This window comes from Haemorhous mexicanus, chromosome 15 (genome assembly GCF_027477595.1).
Source record: "Haemorhous mexicanus isolate bHaeMex1 chromosome 15, bHaeMex1.pri, whole genome shotgun sequence".
Taxonomy (NCBI): Eukaryota; Metazoa; Chordata; class Aves; order Passeriformes; family Fringillidae; genus Haemorhous; species Haemorhous mexicanus.
The window spans coordinates 9,436,200-9,455,556 of NC_082355.1; the positions used below are offsets into that span (position 1 = coordinate 9,436,200).

The 19,357-nt window shown below is 54.4% G+C and overlaps 1 protein-coding gene across 2 annotated transcripts; it reads left to right on the plus strand.

Annotated features, from left to right (window-relative positions):
* The first annotated feature begins 9,389 nt into the window (after positions 1 to 9,389).
* PITX1 (paired like homeodomain 1) lies at positions 9,390 to 17,138 on the plus strand. Of its 2 annotated transcripts, none has more exons than XM_059860233.1 (4): positions 9,390 to 9,665; positions 9,789 to 9,966; positions 12,726 to 12,931; positions 15,799 to 17,138. In XM_059860233.1, the coding sequence occupies exons 2-4, from the start codon at positions 9,804 to 9,806 to the stop codon at positions 16,336 to 16,338; spliced, it is 909 nt and encodes a 302-aa protein (XP_059716216.1). In that variant the 5' UTR covers positions 9,390 to 9,665; positions 9,789 to 9,803; the 3' UTR covers positions 16,339 to 17,138. The 2 variants fall into 2 exon arrangements, with proteins under 2 accessions (XP_059716216.1, XP_059716215.1); XM_059860232.1 differs by having other exon boundaries at positions 9,391 to 9,665; positions 9,785 to 9,966.
* Positions 17,139 to 19,357: the final 2,219 nt, after the last annotated feature.

Below are 19,357 nucleotides of genomic sequence, written 5' to 3' on the forward strand. Positions count from 1 at the left end.
CAGGAAACACATTGTTAGCTCCCAGCATTAAAACAGTAGAATGCATTAATTTATGAGCTCCTACTCCCTCTCCAAAAGTTTTATTATGTTAATATCACCTTGATGTGCTGGTAGGCCCCAGTGCCAAAGCCTCTTTCACACAGTATGTGCCATCCTAAATTACAGGCTGGTGCCTCCTGGAACTGCCTCTGGAAAACTGGAGTAAACCAGTAAGCACTGAAGCTAATATTATCTTACAGACTAACAATCAGCTAATGCTCGACATGTGAATCCCATTTATTTCTTCTCTCTATAACAAATGGCAAGTGTGGGACTGGACTGTTCCTGATTTTATGCTATTTATCTTTCTGATCCATTCCATATTCATTGTCCTTAGTTTTCAGCTACAGTTATAGCCTGTGTGTGACCTGCTCTACTTAGGAAAGCCAGAGGCACACCCCTGCTGTCGTGTTTGCTTGATCACTGCATGACTTTTGTGTTTTTCTCTCGAGAAAGAAACTTCCAGGGGGTAGGTATGAGAAGTGCAGTGTCTGGAACTCCAGAAGCATCCCTGGAAAATTAAATCAGACCAAGGGCCTGGGAATGAGTAGTGAGCTTAGTGTGCCCATATGACCCAGGCAAGCATCTCCCGGAGCCTTGCATCCTCCAGCCCGGGCAGCCCTGGCTGCTGCCCGCAGCCTTCCCCCGGGCACTCAGCACCGGGCTCCCAGTTCCACACTGAAGTCCTGAAACCAGACCGTATTTCAGGGGGTTGAAAAAGAAGTTAAAAGAGAGGCCATTCCTTGTACCTGTCCCCTCGGACAAAAGCCCCAGCCGGGAGGAAATGAAGAGGGCAGGGGCCGTGTAGCCAGGAGCATGAAGCCGCCCCCCGAGAGAGGCCGGGCGGGAGTCGCCGGAGAGGGAGGCCGGGCTCGGGGATGCCTTGGGCGGCAGGACGGAGGTGCGGGGCGGCCGGCGCGCCGGTCTCCCGGTGCGGGCGGCGCTGGCCCCGGCCCTCCCCCGTCTGCGGCACCCTGGGACGGGGCTGACGTCAGGAGGAGACGGGGAAATCTCCCAAGAAAACCCTGGAGCGGCGGCCGGGGCGCGCACAGCGCCCGCCGGGCCCGGCACCCCGCCGCCGCCGCGCGCACCGCCCGGTGAGTTCCCCACGCGCGTCCCCGCCGCGCCCGGCCCGCCCCACGCGTGCATCCCGCGCCCGGCCCGCCCCACGCATGCATCCCGCTCCCGGCCCGCCCCACGCGTGTCCCGCCCGTCCTTCCCGGCCGGCCGGTGCCCCGGCCCGCCCCACCAGTGCATCCCGCTCCCCGGCCCGCCCCACGCCGCGAGTGCCGCGCCCGTCCTGCGGAGCCGTCCTGCCCCCGGCCCCGCTCGCCTCCTCGGGGCTCTCCGCGGGGCCGCGGGTGCGGCCGGGGGTGCGGAGCGTTCCGGGGGTGCGGAGCGTTCCGGGGCTGCGAGACAAAGCCGAGCCGGGCGTGCGGCGGCGCGGGGAGCGCCCCTGCCCGCGGCCTCGCCTCGCCTCCCGCCCCGCGCTCCCAGCTCCGCTCTCCGCGCAGTCCTTGACATCTTTATACCGTGTATAAATTCTTTCGGGGCCTCTGCGCTTCGTCAGCTCTGACAAATGCGCTGGGAAAGGCAATTCCAGAGGGGTTACCTCATTTTATATTTTTTTAAGTATGTATATATATATTTAATTTTTTTTTTTCCAAACGCACCGTAACGTTTCCAGCCCCCTGCGCTGCTGCTCGGTACGCTCCGCGGCTCGTCCCGGTGCGCTGGGCGGGGAGGCCGGTGGCGGCAGCGCCGGTGCTGCAGAGATGCCCGGAGCCTCGGGCGGTCCCGGCGGGGCTGGGGCTCCCCGGAACGAGTCGGGGGTGCGGGTGATGCGGCCCGGGGCTGCGCGGTGCCTCAGCGGGGCTGCGCTGCCGCGGTGAAGAGACAGCTGCTGCCGGGGATGCGCAGGGCTAGCGGAGAGACCCTGGGCCGTCGATGAATTTTTCTTTTCAGGAAAATAATGTTCTACAGCTCCTGTGCTTTCCTCTTTTTGGTTTGGGTTGTTTTAGTTTTGTTTTTACTTTAATTTAAAAAATAGGCACCATCTTTGTGAAGTACACGTATCGCGGTTTCCACGCAGCTCCTGTGGCGGAGCAAAGTTCTGGAACGGGGAGAAATTATTTTTCTCGGCGTGTTAACCCTGCTTAAATGGACATGAGGAATGCCCACCGATGTTATCTTTCGGGGATTTCGGTTTTAGTCTCGCGTTAAAAACTTTGTCACTAAGCGAATTTTCCATTATTTCTATTATTTTCTATTATTTCGTCCCCTTTCCCCAAATTTTGCCAATCACACTGCAGACAAACACAAAGTCCCAGTCACAAATTGAACATAAAATGATACATAGTGCTTGTATTGAGAACCTAGATGTTGTTTGCTTTTTTTAATAACAATTTAAATATATCTATTTTCCACTTAACAAACCAAAGTCCATGTTCTCCAGGATATTCCCTGCGCCAGCTCCAGCCACCTATATAAAAACTGACTTCCGAATATTTCCTGAGGTCTACTTCACTGGCAGAACTTCCCCAAAAATCCGCCATTTGCCTGAAATAAGAACAAAGTCCTTGGAAATCCCGCGCTGGAGCCGTGGCCACATTTCCCTGGGAAAGTTTTAGACGAGTTAGAGGCGCCTGAGACCGAGGCAGATTTTTCCTACCGAAACCCAGTGCCGAACAATAACCTGGTGGCTCTGCCACCTCTCCTTTCCTGTGCGTTTCATTGTTCATGCATGTGTTATTATGAAATTGCGTCTTTCCAAATATATATATCTATATTTGTATAAATAGCTCCTTCTTATCAGGCTTAGAGAAGGGAGAATGTTTCTCCCAGAAAATGACCACAAATGAAACAATTTCCCTCCCGTGATGAACCGCTCGGATACATATTACTTCTAAATAACAAAAGGGGAGGAGAAAACATTCTCTAGTAAAGCGGAATTCCTTCGTTAGACCGCCTCCTAAACGTGCTAATAAAACTAATTCGTTTTATTTGCCCTGAAATTTTATATCTAACCCGGCGCTCTGATTAGCACAGCCCTCTGGAAGGCGGTGTGTTCCTATCTCTCCCGAGATGTGCCGGTTAAGATACGGCCGTTCCCACAATGAAACTGGAAAGAAAAGTGCCCCGTGCCTTTATCTCAGCGGTGTTTGCTCCTGGGCCAGTGGAGACGGGCGGAGCTGCTCCGGGAGCAGCGCGGTGCTGCCGAGCAGCGGGGCGAGATCAGCCCTTTGGGGGGAAATAAGAAAAGAAGTCAGAAGAAAAAATTGGAAGGAGAGAAGGAAAAAAAATATGGGGAGGCACGAGGAGGAAAAGGAAAGGAAATAAGAGGAAAATTTTAAAATAAAAAAAGTATAAAAGGAGGGAAAAAAACTAAATAATATAGAAGATAAACTAAATGTGCTCAAAGGTTAATTATTTCTCTGATTTTGCATTTTAAGGCAGGAAATGTGTAGGTCTTGCAGAGATTCTCTGCTGTTCTAAGCACATTAAAGAGTCCAGCGCACTATTAGAATCTTTCAGTCCTTCAGGAAATGTCCTCTTGAATGGAAATGTGTTTCTCCATCCAAATGCTGGGGCAATTAAGAGCTTGCTCGCCCAAAACAAGGTGGGGGAAACCCACAAGAAAACCGAATGTCGTTCATTCTAAATGTAACCTCTTTTTTCTCCTGAAGAAGAGTCTTCAACAAATGCCAACAGAGTGCTCCGGCCTCTGATTATCCTGCTTCAGAGGCATCTTTTTGAGCCTACAAAAGAGCCACATTTCGGGATCTAAAGATGCACAGAGTAATATGAGCAGGCTTCCTAGCAAACTCCGGTGCCCCTTCCTCCGTCAATTAATCAGAAAAGCATGTTCGCTCTGCCCAGGGAGGGAATTGTGTGGTTGTATTGTGATTTCCCCCTCTTTTTCCCCCACCTAGGAAAAAAAAACGTATTCCTGAACTCTCCATCCTCCGACGCTGTCATTGCAGTGCACTGACACTCTCCCACTCACATCAGGTTTATCAGAGACAAATCCAAACCGCTGCTAGCAGCAAATTCATATTTTCTTGGAGCAGAATTCAGTGCCTGTGGTCTGACGGACGCGAGGAGGGCTGGAAGGCAGCTCCTGGCAAGGGTGAGACTGTGCCGCCAGGGGTTTGGGGTTAAAAGAAGTTGTCCCACGTCGGACAACTACAAAATGGTTTTTTTTTTCGGGTACCGGTGGAATGACGGCCGAAGTGAACCAGCACCATCCCACTCCACCCCCGGCTGCTTCCAGCTGCAGAAACCCGAATAAAAAAACCGTTTCTCCAGCCATCAGTCGTTGCATTTCAAGAAAGCCTTGGGGTATCATTTGTATCTGTCAGAAAACATTAAGCCTTCAACTTTTTCATCCCGGGTTTTTTCAAGCGCTGCCGCTGGCCGCCGCGCCCGGGGGAGCCCCGGAGCGGGATGCGGCTGGCGGGGCGGGGAGGCAGCCTCGGGTATCCCAGGTGCCCCGGGAAGTGTCCAGGACCAGACATCTCCTTGTGTGTTTCTCCCATCGTGTTTCAGTGGCGGGGAGAGCCGAGGTGGTGGGGCAGGGTCTACCGGACCGAGGGGAGAGGGATGGGGCAGGGAGGCAGTGGGAGGCCAGGGGGGCCGAGAGCGGCAGCTGGAAACCCTCCCGCAGAGCATCCGCGGCGCGGAGGGGCCCTGCGCTCCCGCGGAAGGCGGAGGCTTGGCCGACATATGGAGGGACGAAGGCTACGCGTCCAAAAGAGGCTGTTTTCGTTTTGCTCTACTTCTTAGGAAAATTGTGTCCTGGCTGCGCCGAGGAGGACAGGCCGGCCGGGAGCCAGCGTAATTTTCCACCTTCCCCTCCTGAGCGATTTAACACGCACTTCGGGCTAGGTTTCTTCCCTCTGTCTATTTCCCACTCCACCCCGCCCGTGGGGGACCCGGCTCTAGCTCTGGCAGAGCCGGAGGGGTTCTGTGGCTCCTTTCGCCGTTTTGGGGTTTTGCTTCCTTTTCCCTTCAGGCCGGGGCCACGGTCGAGCGGGGAGAGCAGAGCTTTGCCCTGCGTGGGGACATAAACGCGGATCTCCACCTTGTGCATAAGGGTTATGCTTTTCATTTGGGGTGATGCTCTTTTGAGGCAGGACACCCCTGGAACACTTCCCCGACGGACACCCCCCCCACTGTACAGTGCAACAACAGCCCCCGCCCCCGCAGTGCGCTCCGTTCTCCGCGGGGCACCGCGCCGTCTTGCGCACACTCCAGCGAGCGCACATCGCCGGACCCTGCTGCTTCCAACATGCGTGGTCACCCCTTGGGTCAGAGCCGCGCATCAGCAAAGTGCCCGTGCCCCCATTTGGATGGTTCTGTTATTAAAAGTTGTTTTCCTGCAGCAGGTCCGATCTCCTGGGTTTAGCAAAGAGGGCGCCGAGGGAAGTTGGCGGTCTTGGTTTGAGCTTGGTATGGCTGGGATCACATTGTTTGGGTTTGGCTTGGCTTGGTCTGGTTGCATTCCTTGCGGTTTGGTTTGGTTTGGTTTGGTTTGGTTTGGTTTGGTTTGGTTTGGTTTGGTTTGGTTTGGTTTGGTTTGGTTTGGTTTGGTTTGGTTTGGTTTGGGTCGGGTTGTGTTGAGTTGGGTTTGGCTGAGTGGACTTGAGTTTGGTTGAACTGGATTGGGTTGGACTGAGTTTGCTGGAATTGGATTTGTTTGGCCTGCGTTCGGCTGGGTTTGGTTGATCTGAATTTGGTTGGGTTTGCCTTAGGGGGCTTCTCCCTCCTCTCTTGCCTCACTGAAGCTCTGTTTCTCAGAAGACTTCCCTCTCTTCTCGGGTAGAGGTGTGCTTGTGTCTTCATTTTTGTAACAATTCCCAATAATTTATAGACTGAATCTGAGTCTATACAATGGCAGTAAATCTGAAAAGGAATAGCGGGCAGAGACTGAACTTCACTACCTGATATATGGCCCAGGTGGTTTGGCATTAGCTGCAACCACCGCAACCAGCCGGGGATGGGAGCGCCTCTCTGAAAGCAGGGAGACCCTCCAGATACCTGGGGGTGAAACGGCGCTGTCCCTTCGGGGACACTGAGAGTCCCGCTCTCGGACAGAGTGTCTCTTCATGGGGCTGTCACTGGAGTGGCCAGCGCTGATTTGTTCCGAAGCGCCATCCTTAGTTCTGGGGTTATTTATAGAAGGAGGAAGTGGTGCGGTTTTATTTGCGGGTTTCCAGCGTTTTACAGATCCCTGACGCAGTCCCCAGCCGGGGGTGCCGGGAGCGCGGTGGCTGCGCGGGCGCGAAGCGGCGGTGCGCTCCGGCCACCCCACGCGGAGCGTTCCCACGCCAAGCTGTCCCGCCACCCCGGGTCCCCGCCAGAGCTCCCCGGGTCCTGCTCGCCCCGGCCCTGCCCTCCCTCCGCCTCTGCCCGGCCCTTCCCACGCCCACGCAGATCGCGGCTCCCCGGGGACCGGGCTGCTGCGGCTCCTCCTCCTCCTCCCCGCAGCTCCTCAGCCCACCGAGGCGGTGGGAGAAAGGGGCACCCGAGCCCGGGGCCCCCGTCCTGCCCGACCAGTGGGGCCGCTGGGCCGCTCCCAAATCCCGGGGAGAGCAGCCGGCTCCAAGTGGGACATCGAGGTTTGCCTTGGGTCGTGGCCTGGCTGAAAGGTGTGACGTGAAGTCAAGGAGGCAACGAATGACGTCACACGAATGGACCCGTGACGTAGCGCCCAGTGGAAGGAGTCACCGGCGGAGAGATGTCCTCGCCATCCCGAAGCAGAGCGCGCTGGGATGGGAGGGAAGAGGAGAAAGCGCAAACCTGGGGGTGACCGCCCTGGAGGCGCGCTTTGCTGTCGTTACATAGGTGTCGGGAGCAGCAACGAGAATTTGGTTCTGTGCTGTAGGACTGTGCCTGCTGCACAGAGCGCTGAGTGAGAGAATGCCCTTAAATCCACGAAAGGCATGTGTGACACACAAAGACAGATACATAGTATGGATTAGATGGATATAAGATTAGATTAGACAGACCTATGATATAGATATATTCTCCCACTGCCGACCTGTGCTCACCTGTGCTCAGGTGAGTAGTGAATGCCCGCCCACGCCACGGCCCGGGCGCAGACACTCATGGAGACGACCAGGGGAGAGCCAGGATCTGCTCCGGCTCCCGAGGGCCAACCCGGTACTCTCTGTTTAAGGGCGGTATCGGGGGATGTCTGCCCCGGTGACACCCCAGGAGGAACAGAGGGCTGTGATCGCCTGGGAAGACAACGGACCTGGCGTTACCGCGGTCACTGCCGGTGCCCGGGCAGAGCCTATCTTTGGGCCCAGCCGGGAGGAATTGGACCTAGAACGAATATTTTAAAACTAGATTTTATAGAACAGAATAAAACCCGTAATTCCGCGCATTATTAACACCCCCCCCCCCCAAAAAAAAAGGAAAATTTAAAGGAACGAAAATATGCTGCTTCCGGTTCGGAAGCTGCTGTGAGCACTGGGTTTAAAATAGCCGGAGCGAAGCCAGGCTGTTGGCAGACTCGTGGGATCATAGAACCGTCAAGGTTGAAAAAGACCCTTAAGGTCAACGCCTCCCTCCAGCACGGCCCGCTGCGCTCCGTCCCCCTTCCGCCGAGGGCGGAGGGACCCTCGCAGGCCCATCCAGGAAATAAAGTGAAAAAAGGGGACGGTGAAGGGTCTCAGACACGATGCACATTTGCATCTCCTTGCATTCTCCTTAGGAGAAAGGCTGCTCCCACCTCTTGCTTCTCACACTGGAGGAGGTCTCCATCCTTCCCGTGCCTCCTGCATCAGCTGAGCCCCTTGAGGCTCAGAGACCCTGGTAAATATTTGCATTTTAAACCACGTCCATCTTAAACAGCCCCGAGGTTGTCTGGTTCACCTCGTGTGCTCGAAATTCCCAATCGTTTGCAGACTCTTGGGCGAAGTTCAGCCGGGAGAGGCGAACGGGCAGAAGGACCTCAAGTAAAAAAAAAATCAACAAAAAGAAAGAGAGCTCGGGAGAGCTGATCCTGACAGCACCCACATGTGCATCCCCTGAACGGTGCTAAAGACCAGAGGTGAAGGGATTCGAAGCTTTGGGCTCCCCACACCTGGGCTCCCCAGGCCTTGCGGGGTGCTGTCGGGGGTGTGGGGTGGGCCCGACTCCATCACCTTGGCGAGGTTGGGGAAAGCCTGCGCTGCTAGAATACTGCTTCCCTCCACTTTTCCATAAAACAGTCCAAAAGTTCTCTCCCACATCTTGATTTGAAAGCAAAATAGATTGTCAGGATAGATCAGTTAAAATGAGCCTAGAAAGTAGAGAGGAGAGAGGGTCCTTTCCCTAGGCAGTCAGAGCCAGGGTCTTCCTCCCTTTTCCCTTCTCCCCTTTCTCCTCACCCCCGGTACCCGCGGTTCCCACCTTCCTTCCCCCGTGGGTTTTTCCTCTTCGCCAAAACACTGAGGTGTTATCCAGGAGGACTAAGGCCCTATCCCGGCCTGCGTGGGCCGCACCGGGGACGGGCCCTGCTCCACACGCCCCTGCCTGGGGACAGGGTGCACCGGGGACCGATGCAGGAGAGGGGATCTGCAGAGGAGGGGTAGGGGTCTCCCACCCGCCTCCCCGCCGGCTGCCCAGGCCCCCGGACTGGCACAGTCGCAAAGATCCCTCCCGAGGGTCACCGAGAGTTCGGCTGCAGCAGGAAAATTATTTGTTATTAATCATGTGCTGAAAGATGATGTGATGGGAGAGATGGCACTGCCGCTGCTCCCCGGACTGTGTTCCCCCTGCCGCCAGGCAGGGCCCGGGCAGCGTTCGTATGACCCCCGCAGCCTGGAAAGTAATGTTAGAAAAGGTTAAAACCATTTCCGACAGAGCCCACAGCCCGAGCACCACTCCAGGAACATCTTCCCCGTGGGACAGAAAACGTGTGGTGGGGTCGCTTAGCCCCGCGCAGAGACGTCGAGGAGTGCGCGGTGCGCATCCACTGCTGACTGCGGAGGTTCCGCGGGTCGTGAGGCCCTGTCTGGAAGGATGTGGGGATACCCGTGGGGCTGCCGTGCTGCGCGGGGGCGCAACCTACGCGCTACCGGCCGGCAGGGGATTACGGAGAGGGGCGAACTGACGGGTGCTGGGAGCGGGCGGGGGTCCCCAGAGGATTGTCCACCTTTCCATTCGTTTGTGAAATATTTTTAATACATCACCGGGCTTGGGGGAGGAGGCGGATGAAAAGAAGGAGGAGGGAAGGCACTCCCGAAGGAGCCGCGGCCAGGCGGCGGGGGCCGGGCAGGGGCGGCGGGGGGCCGCGGGTCTGGCCGCGGGCGCGCAAGGGGCGCGGATGGCGGGGAGTGCGGAGTTAGGTCCCGCGCGGCCGGGCTGGGCCAGCGCTAGATGGAGTGATGCATGAGCGAGACGGGGAGGTTTTAACCTTCAGGGGGAGGAGCCCCGTTTAACTACAGGCATTTGTTCTAGGGCAGGTCACTTTAATCTCTTTAGCTTTAAACTGTCCAACTCTCAACTCGCGTTTCTCTATAAGGGATCTTTACCACTTCCCTGCCTATGCGGCCGGAGCGCCGTGCCTCTCCCCAGCAGAGACAACCGCCTTCCAGGCACTGCCCAGATTGCTTCCGACACCCTTAAACAATACTGTTAGTAATAAGTGGATTTGCTTTTGGTTTTTGTTGATTTTTTTTCTTCTTTAAAAAAAAAAAAAAAAAAAGCTCCTTGTTCCTTTCTGTGTGGAATAAACACCTGCAAACTCCCCCAGGCAGCCCGGCGCCCCTGCCATGGATTCCTTTAAAGGTGGAATGAATTTGGAGAGACTGCCTGAGAGCTTGAGACCCCAACCCTCCCATGACATGGCTTCCAGCTTCCATTTGCAAAGATCCTCGGAACCCAGAGACCCGATCGACAACTCAGCGAGTGAATCCTCCGACACGGAGGTGCCAGGTAACCCTCCCCCTCCCCGCGCCCCCCGTGGCCCCGGCCCGCTCCCCTCGCGCTGCCTCCCCCTCCCCACCGCGCCTTCCCTCCGCGGTGCGGCCGGGGGTGCTGAGCCTGCACCCCCCGCGCTACTGGAGGCGATGGAGGGACAGGGCTGAGCGAGAGCTGCCGGTGATCGCGGCGGCTCCATCCCAGCCGAGCCCCGGGAATCGGAGTGGGGGGCCGGGGCCCTCCTGGAGCTGCCTCCCCCGCCGTGCCCGGCGCTGACAGCCCGTCGGGGGGACACATGGCTCCATGGTCCCATCCCAGGAGCTGCTCTCTTTTATTTATTTTATTTATTTTTAAATAAAAAAATGTCGTTATTAATTGATGGGGTCGGGAAGCAGGGGGGGCTCTTCGGGGAGTGCGGTTTTGCCGGATGTTTCTGAAATAATGTCAGCTTTTGCCCGGGTTTATTTTCCGGCTCGGGTGGTGCAGAGATGGAAAAAGATCTCTCTGTCAGCGAAAAAAAAAAAAATTAAAAAAGAAGGAAAGGGCAGGCAGAGTCGGAGAGGCAGCGTGGGGCCAAGGCAGGCAGCGCGGGCCGCCGCGGAGGGGATGTGCGCGGCCGCGGAGAGGTTTTGAGTGGGGGCCGAGCGCTTTCCTCGCAGGAAAAGGGAAGGATCCCCATGCCCTGCTCACCGTGTGCGAGGGCTACAGAGAACGCTGGCCTCTCTCAGATTGCATTTAATTAAAACAACAACATTTTTAGAATGACAAGGGAAGGTAGAAGACAGGAACAAAAGCTTAAAGAAGGAGCGTGATATTCCTTCTCCAGCAAGACTGTTTCAGAGGGAGTTTATGTTTTATATAATTTTAGTTTTCTAATAGCTATTGTTGCTCTTGGGAATTTTAACCTGGAGAGTGGCTGTTCCAAGAGCGGGTCCCGAAGTGGCACTTGGTGATAAAGAGGGTTTGGGTTGTGCCTCCCGGCCTGATTCGCAAACAAAGTTAGAGACCGGCGTCTGGAAGGGACTCTGAGATTAGAGGGGATTATTGGAGATTAGAGAGGGAGATTTACTCCATTTTGCCCTACCCCTGTGTGTGACCCCCTCGGTGCTGCCGGAGGGCTGAGGAGCTGCCTGCTTTTCTTCTCCGAGAACCTGCAAAATACCTTTAGATTTTATTTTTTTAAGGGGAAAAAAATAGTTACAAAAGCCGATTAAAGATGCCTTGCCTTGTGATTTGGCATTGTATCACAGCCCTGCAGTGAGGCCGGATTTTTAGGGAGGACCGGGAGAGTTAAAGTCAGCGCTGGGCGAGGGGGCCGGAGCCCACCGGCACCACTGCCGCCTCCCGATCGCCCCCACTCCCTCTCGGCCCGGTTTGTCCGAGCCATTCGCGGCCGAAAGCGGGAGGATTTGTTTTGGCGGGGATGATTTTTGTTTCTGTTTCGCCGCCGCCGCCGGGCCATGCGGCTGGGCCGGTCTGGGGACCAGGGGGCCTGGGGCGGTAGGGTCTGAGCTGAGAGGCCTGGGATTCGCTGCAAACCCCGCAGAGCCATCGGCCCTTTTGGGGTCCACTGAGCAGCTGAGGTTCGCTCGCACCCTCACTCCTTTCCCTGTGCAGGGTTCCCAGCAAGGTGCGATCCAAGGGTGACTTTGCAAGGACGAGTCCTCCCGGGCTCTGGATCCAGCACGCGATTATTTTTAGACTCCCGCTTACCTCGCAGAGGTCGGGGTTGTAGAAATGCCCCCGGGCCCGCCGGCGGCGGGAGAAAACTCTCCGAAAGGGGGTTAAAAAAACCAAAACAACAAAATCTCTTTAAAGGAGGAGGAAAAAAATCTCTAAAGCAGAAAACTCGCGGCGGTTTTTCCCTTCTGCAGCAGCAGGACCGAGGCCGGGGCTTGGCCGCGGCCCCCGGCACTGCACGGCCCGGCCGCACCTTCCCCGCGCCTGCGGGGCCCAGCCCGGAGCGCTTTGGTTCAGGGCCTTCAGACCCTCTCCGAGCGCTTCAGCCGGGACAAACCGGGCCGAAACCGGGCTGGGAGAGCCAGAGAGCCCGTTACCAAAGGGGAGAGGGGGTTCGCGGGGCCGGTATTGAATTCCTGCTCCTAGCCCGAGCAAATCCCGGCCGAGAAAACCCTCCTGGGTGGTTTCCTTTTTCTTTCCTTCTTCCAATATGATTTTTGCGGAGGACTTCGCTCAGCCCTGCGTTAAAATAAACACCAAAATCCTAAAAGATGAAGAATAAAATAATTATGAAAAGAGAATGAAGGGGGGAGCTGAGAGGGGCCTTTTTAATTGCTCCTGGGTTTTCCACCCTTGCCCTTCCAAAGTTTCCTATCGCGGCCGAGCACAAGAAAGACAATGGAGCAAAGATCACGCCTTGGTTTGGAGGGAGCGAGAAGGTGCCGTGGAAAGGCGGAGCGGCCGGTGATACGGGGACCCCGCTCCCCACGAATGCGGTCACCCGTCGGGCCCGCGTTGAGCCGCTCTGGGGGTCCCTCCTGCTGCGTGCCTGGGTGCCCTGGGCCCGGCAGGGCTCCCTGCTCCTTCCCCAGCCGCGCCGGGAAAGGCCGGGATGGGCTGCGGGGCGCTCGCTGGGTGCAGGGCTCAGCGGGACACGAGTGGATGCCCCCACGCGTGCCTCCGGTGGGGTGGGCTGCGCTGGGTGCGGGGCGGGGATGTCTGCCTTTGTGTGCCTGTACTGGGAAAAAAACTAAAGCAAAAACCCACAAAACAAAACCAAATAAACCAACCATCCTCAACCCGACCCCTCCCAGAAAAAGAGCGTAGCGGCGAGCAGAAAAACGAAGACGGGGCCGCCGACGACCCGGCGAAGAAGAAGAAGCAGAGGCGGCAGCGGACCCACTTCACCAGCCAGCAGCTACAGGAGCTGGAGGCCACCTTCCAGCGAAACCGCTACCCCGACATGAGCATGAGGGAGGAGATCGCCGTCTGGACCAACCTCACCGAGCCCCGAGTCCGGGTAAGAGGGGCTGCAGCCCCGCCGGGAGCGAATTCTGCTCTGGGGCCGCCGGTGCGTGGGGGGCTCGGGGAAGCTGCCCCTTCTGGGGAAGCGCTGCGACGGTTTGCTCTGGGCTGGATTTTAATGACCAAAATTGGGACCCAGGTCGGAAAGGAGAAATTCAGCTCTCGGCCGCGGAGGGATGCCGCCCGGAGCGGGTAGAGACCGTGGGCCTTGCGCTGGGGACCGGTTCGAGAAGTGGGGGGCGAGCGGTGAGGGGAGCAGCAAAAGGCCGGGGTGGGGAAGTGTCTGACTGCGGGGGGAAGGACCCTCTGGACCGGACGAAAAGCTTCACAGGGATGGAGCAAAATCCCATCCGAGCAATTTCCCCTTGCTCTGGTTATTCCCACTAATCGCCACGGCCATCTCCCAACAAACCACTGCCCCTGGCTATAGCGACAGCAGGATGGCGAGCTCCAATCCCCACGGAGCGGGTCTCGGTGCCGGCCCCTCCCGGCCGCGCGTCCCTCAAGGCCGCGGGCTCTTTGTGGAGGCCGAAAGAGAAGGGCAGGGGCTGGGAAGCGGTCGCAAAGCCAATACCCGCTGAAGACACAAATTTGTACCGCGAAGGCGCTAGATTTTTACACATAGTCTGGGAGCCTATGCCACCATATATATATGTATATGGTGTATATATACACATACCGTGAAAATATATATATATATATATATATATATATATATATATATATATATATATATATATATGCGCCCCTCTTAGCCAGACTCGAGGGGCTCGGTAATGTTGGTGCACGAGGCTAGAAACATATATGTGATATGTGTGCGTGTGTATGTGTATGTATATACATATATATATAATGTATGTGTGTGCGTGTGTGTGTGCATATGTATATGCATATATATATATATACACGCATATACATATATATATATGCATATACACACACACACATATATATATATATACACACACACACACACACATATATATATACACACACGCATATATATATATATAGGTCTGTTTGTGTGTGTGTGTTTGTGCTTCGGCAGTTCCTTACAGAGATTTATGAGCTAGAGGTCCTGGCAAAGAACGACGGGGCCGAAGCGGCTCGGTCTCTATGGATCTATCGCTGTGTCTCGGTTTGTCCACCTCCCAAGTGCTTTTTTCCACCCGAGACATTTCCCCGCGCGGTTTCGACAGTGGTCACACACCGCGGGACCGTGGGCTAAGCACAGGAAAAACGGGAACTGTGGAGCAAAGCCCCACCTCACGGAAAACCCACTTTTTCTTTTTTTATTTTCGTTTTTTTGTTTTTAACTTGGCAATTAAACCTTGAGTGAGCAAATTGGATTACAGAGATTCTGCTTTAAACATTTGAAAAGTAAACACTCATCTGAAACAATTGCGTCTGTAAGCATTGTCTTAATTGAGTTTAAAACAAAACAAAGCCTGAACATTAATACTAGTTGAATATTTCAGGGAACAAATATAACTAAAATATGAATTGCAATTAACATAATTCCGTTCTCCTTCTGTGTGGAGATGTTTGGGTTTGATGTTTTGAGATGGCAGATTGCAAATCTAACCTTAATTTGCTATGAGGGCCTTCCTTTAAAATGTCTAGGAGCCATAATTAAAACGATTACCCTCATTTTCAGGAAATTCCTGTCTGGAAGCACCTTCCGAAGAGTATATTACAGGTTTTGAACATGTTGGCTTTCGTTTCCTATTTATACAGGATTCTTTTTATTATTGTTATTTTTTAAAATAGACTCCGCCATTCGTTCCCCCACGGAATTTCCATCCTTGCGCCCGGTATTTAATAATGGTTGTGCCATTTCTGCGCCGGGAGGGGAGGCCCCCGGAGCCTCCCCCCGCCCCCACCCCGGCTCCGGAGGGAGCGCAGCCTGCGCGAGGCCGGGGCCGGTGTCCGCAGGGAGCTCGTGGGCCCCGGCCCGGTGGGACAAATCCGGGCTGCGGTGGGGAGGATGCTGCAAGGGAGGCTCGCAGGCTGGGCGCCGGCAGCGGCAGCAAGATGCAGATTTTTAACCAATTTTTAAAGATTTTTGAAGCTGTCCGGCTTCAATCAGAGGGGACTCAAATGCTTTCCGAGGGCTATATATATAGTATATATATGATTATATATATATATATATTATTATGTATAAAAATAATCAGAGACTGGAACCGGTTTTCGCATCAAACTTCAGGACCAGCCCCTCTTCTCCGTTTCCTAGTTAGGGCTGTAAATTCTCATTAGATATAAAGGCAGAGGCTGCATCTATCCGAGGGCGATGGGGGGATTGATTTTTTTTTTTTTTAAAAACCTAAACATACTAATCTAATCCCTTTTTTTATGATCTGTAACAGGGGTCTTTTATTACACAGCATTAGCCTTCGGAAACGCGGCAGAGCCGGGGCGAGCCGGCCCTAATCAGAGCGGGCCGTCTTTCGCCCCCGTCTGGCTCCGAGAAAGGGGCGCGGGGGGCCGGGGGAACGCGGGGGGCCGGAGGGTCGCGGACACCCGCGCAGGCACCCCCGGCACAGGGAACAGGGACGGCTGCCCGCATCCCGGCTGGCTCATCCCGCAGAACAGAGAGGGATGCGCGCAGAGCCCGCCGTGCGCGCAGGCACCCTGCGGGGCGGGACCCCGTCCCGCGGGGCGGGGGGCGGCGGGAACAGGCGGTGCGGCGCCGCGGAGCCTGCTCAGGCGTCCCGGAGGAGCTGGCCGGGCCTTGGGGAGCAGGCGCTGTGCTGCGGATAGCTGCGCTCTCCTGCGCGCATCTGCGCACAGGCGGTGGGGTGGGGGGGCTGCTGCGGCCCCACACTCACCGAGACGTGTCGCTCCCCCCTCCCCACGCAGGTTTGGTTCAAGAACCGCCGAGCCAAGTGGAGAAAGCGGGAGCGGAACCAGCAGATGGACCTGTGCAAGAACGGCTACGTGCCCCAGTTCAGCGGGCTGATGCAGCCCTACGATGACATGTACGCCGGCTACCCCTACAACAACTGGGCCACCAAAAGCCTCACCCCGGCGCCGCTCTCCACCAAGAGCTTCACCTTCTTCAACTCCATGAGCCCCCTGTCCTCGCAGTCCATGTTCTCGGCGCCCAGCAGCATCCCCTCCATGAACATGCCCTCCAGTATGGGCCACTCGGCCGTGCCGGGCATGGCCAACTCCGGCCTCAACAACATCAACAACATCAGCGGCTCCTCGCTCAACTCGGCCATGTCCTCGCCGGCCTGTCCCTACGGGCCGCCGGGCTCGCCCTACAGCGTCTACCGGGACACTTGCAACTCCAGCTTAGCCAGCCTCAGACTGAAATCAAAGCAGCACTCCAGTTTCGGCTACAGCAGTTTGCAAAGCCCCGGCTCTAGTTTAAACGCCTGTCAGTACAACAGTTGACGGACTTGACACAAACCACCTCCGACAAAGCACCGCCGACAAAGCAAAGCAGAAGCAAAGCGACGTTTAACGGAAAAGAAAAAAAAAATTAAACCCGATGATGATTAAAAGCAAACCCCAAGCAAGTGAGAGAGGGAAAAAAATAAAATAAAGCACACACACACACACACACACACCAGCCTCCCCAAAAAACCCCCAAAACTCCGCGGACTTCGACTGTCTAGGAAAAAAAAAAAAAAAAGCAAAATAACAATGCAACCAACAAAACAGCGCTTTTAAAATATTTTTTAAAAATTTAAAAAAATATATAACTCCATCTAAAACCGTACACGGATCAGAAAACTTTTGTAAGAGACACCGAAATCTGGTACATGGATGAGTTGCAATTTTTTTCTCTGGATTATGCGGGTTGTATGTGTTTACTTGAACTTGCACAGGAGCCGGTACGGCGGCCGCTGCCCCGCGGGGAGGGCGGCTGGAGGGGACGCCTCGGTGGTAAGAGCTGGTGGGACGGTTCTTGGCCGCTTGTCGCACGGGAAGAGTTTGGTTAATGTTTACCACTGAGAAACAAAATCACACTCGAAAAAAAAAAAAAAAGGTTGGGGGAAGAGGGGAGGGGAAAAAAAAAACAAATCTCAGAATAGAATCTGCAGGGGGAAAACGGTTGAAATATTAGGTATGAAACTATTAAAATAATAATGACAAGGGTCAACCACTTATATAAGGTTATATTTATATCTACCATTGCATTGTGCCGGATCATTGTCCTTGGCCGTTGAATAAACTGTTTTTAAAATGCATGATTCTTGATGTTTTTTCTTTAGTTGGAAGCTCTAATCCAGTCATTCCTGATACTAAGCAGCTCAAGGTTCCTACCTCTTCATCCTTTCCAAAACACTGCAGTATCCCCAGTTGTGAGAGAGCACAGAAACCCTTCAGCAATGCGAAAACTGTTCATCTTTTTCCCCATCCAAAGTCTTATCTTGATAATGAAATTATCATTCATCTTTATTTAAATGCAGGGGGTATTTTTTTCTCTTTGAAAAGTAAAACGGAAAACCAACCCCCGTTTATAAAGTCTCGGAAAAAAGACGAAAAATGGTTTGTTATGAAGTGACTTCAGATACTGCATCTCTGCTAGAGAAACAGAGAGCCTCGGAGTCCGGAAAGGTTCTTAGCAAAGCTGAAAGCGTTCCTTGCTTTTCTAAATGTGAAGGAAAAACAAGGAACCAAAAAAATCTCTTAAGGTGTTATTGTCTTAAGGTGTTATTATGTAAATATAGATACTTTTACAAGTGCTTGTTGGAAAAAATAAAAACAACAAACAAAACATGAAAATTATAAATATGATTTTTATTAATACGCATACAAAAGGCATATGAAGTTTAATTGCAGGCATATTTGTTGCTTATTTTTGTCGATACTTATTACCTGTAGATGACAAAGAGACATAAAATGCACACGGTACTTCTTTCCCAGTGTATTTCATACCTGTGGTAAACGTTACGCTGGATGTTTCAATTATGCGATTGTGGATAAGGATGCAGTATATATATTGTTTTATAAGTTATGTTTTGTGATTTTTTTTTTCAAAATTAAGAGCATGGGAATAAAAAAGAAAACTTTAAAAAAAAAAAAAACTAAACCGAAACGAAATCTAGAAATGCCTTTAATGTTCTTTTCTGGCTGTGTTTAAGAGAGCGACTAAACAAGAAGATAAGCAACTTTCTGTCCCCCGCCCCGTAGTGACATTTTGGGGAGCCCCCCCCCCCCCCCCCCGCCCCGCTTCCCCCAGTAGCTGCGCCGTCTCCCCGCGTCCCCTGCAGCGTCCCGACAGGGAAGGAGCCCCGACCCCTGCCCCCGCTCCCCGGGGCAGCCCTGGCAGTGCAAACCTTCCCCAGGTCCAATTTTATGGCGGACTGTTACCGCTGTTGGCCGGAGCTGGGGATCCAGCCCTCCTTGCCGCTGCACTGCTGCGTCCCACCGAATCGCAGCGCTCCGCTCGGTGGGTCGGGCTTTTCCCTCCCCAAAGAGTTCATCCCCGCACCCTGCAGCCCCCCGTGGGTCGCAGCCCTGGCACTGCTCCCTCTCCTGCAGTCGCTCGCCCCGCTTCGCTAAGGTGCGTTTTTCTCTTGTTTCTCCAAATTCCCCGACATTCTGAATTTTAAAGCTTGTTCGATTAATTACCCCTCTCTTTTAAGTTTTTGCAAGCACAAACCCCTCTGATTTAATTGCTATTTATTTACTATTTATTAACTATTGCGATTACTATTGATGTTTTGCCCCAAATGCCATAACTGATATAACGAATTAATTAAATACCCGCAGCCGGCGGCAGGAATAGCCACGGCCGGGGCCTTTCCCGGCCCAGACGAGCTGTTTGCGCGGCCGCGGATGGCCCCGTTCCCCGGGGATCGCAGTTCTCTGTGCCCCGGGGGCTCCCGCGCCCGTCCCGGGGCTGGGGGGCTCCGCAAGGGCTTTGTTCTCATCACGGGGGCTCAGCAGAGCGGATCCGAGTCTCCCCGGCTACTCCATCCCTCTCCATAGCCACGGGAGTGTCACCAGAGCAGCACAAGGACTGATTTCCCACCATTTTCCAGGCGGGAGGGGATCTGCCAGCCCTCCTCTGGGATTTTAGCCAGGATGTTAGGTGTTCGTTTTCTCCTGTTCCTGGAGGTAGCACCATTAGCCCTGAATCAGAGCGCGGCGTTCACGTTTTGCCAAACCCTGCCCCAGGTTTCAGTTGTTGTCGGAGTCCTGAAACACCCAGCCCCTCCCGAAACTGTCTGCAGGAAAGAGGTGGGGGAGCATGGACACAGCCTTCTGTGCTGGTGTCCCCCACCCGTGTCCCCCCGCCTTTTGACTGTCCCACGGAAAGCGATCTGCTGCTGCTGGGCGACATTTGGGCATCTTGACACATTTATGGCTCAGGAAAAGGGAAATTCCAGGGAGACACTGAGCAGAAAGCAGCTCCTTCACCTTCCCTGTGCGCTTTTACGGATGCCCTGCTTCCAGCAGC

Excerpts from the sequence above, each read along its gene's own strand:
- PITX1 (XM_059860233.1), top strand. The coding sequence starts at position 9,804 with ATGGATTCCTTTAAAGGTGGAATGAATTTGGAGAGACTGCCTGAGAGC. Across the intron at positions 9,967-12,725 it reads CTCCGACACGGAGGTGCCAG|AAAAAGAGCGTAGCGGCGAG; the intron begins GTAACCCTCCCC and ends GACCCCTCCCAG. Across the intron at positions 12,932-15,798 it reads TCACCGAGCCCCGAGTCCGG|GTTTGGTTCAAGAACCGCCG; the intron begins GTAAGAGGGGCT and ends CTCCCCACGCAG.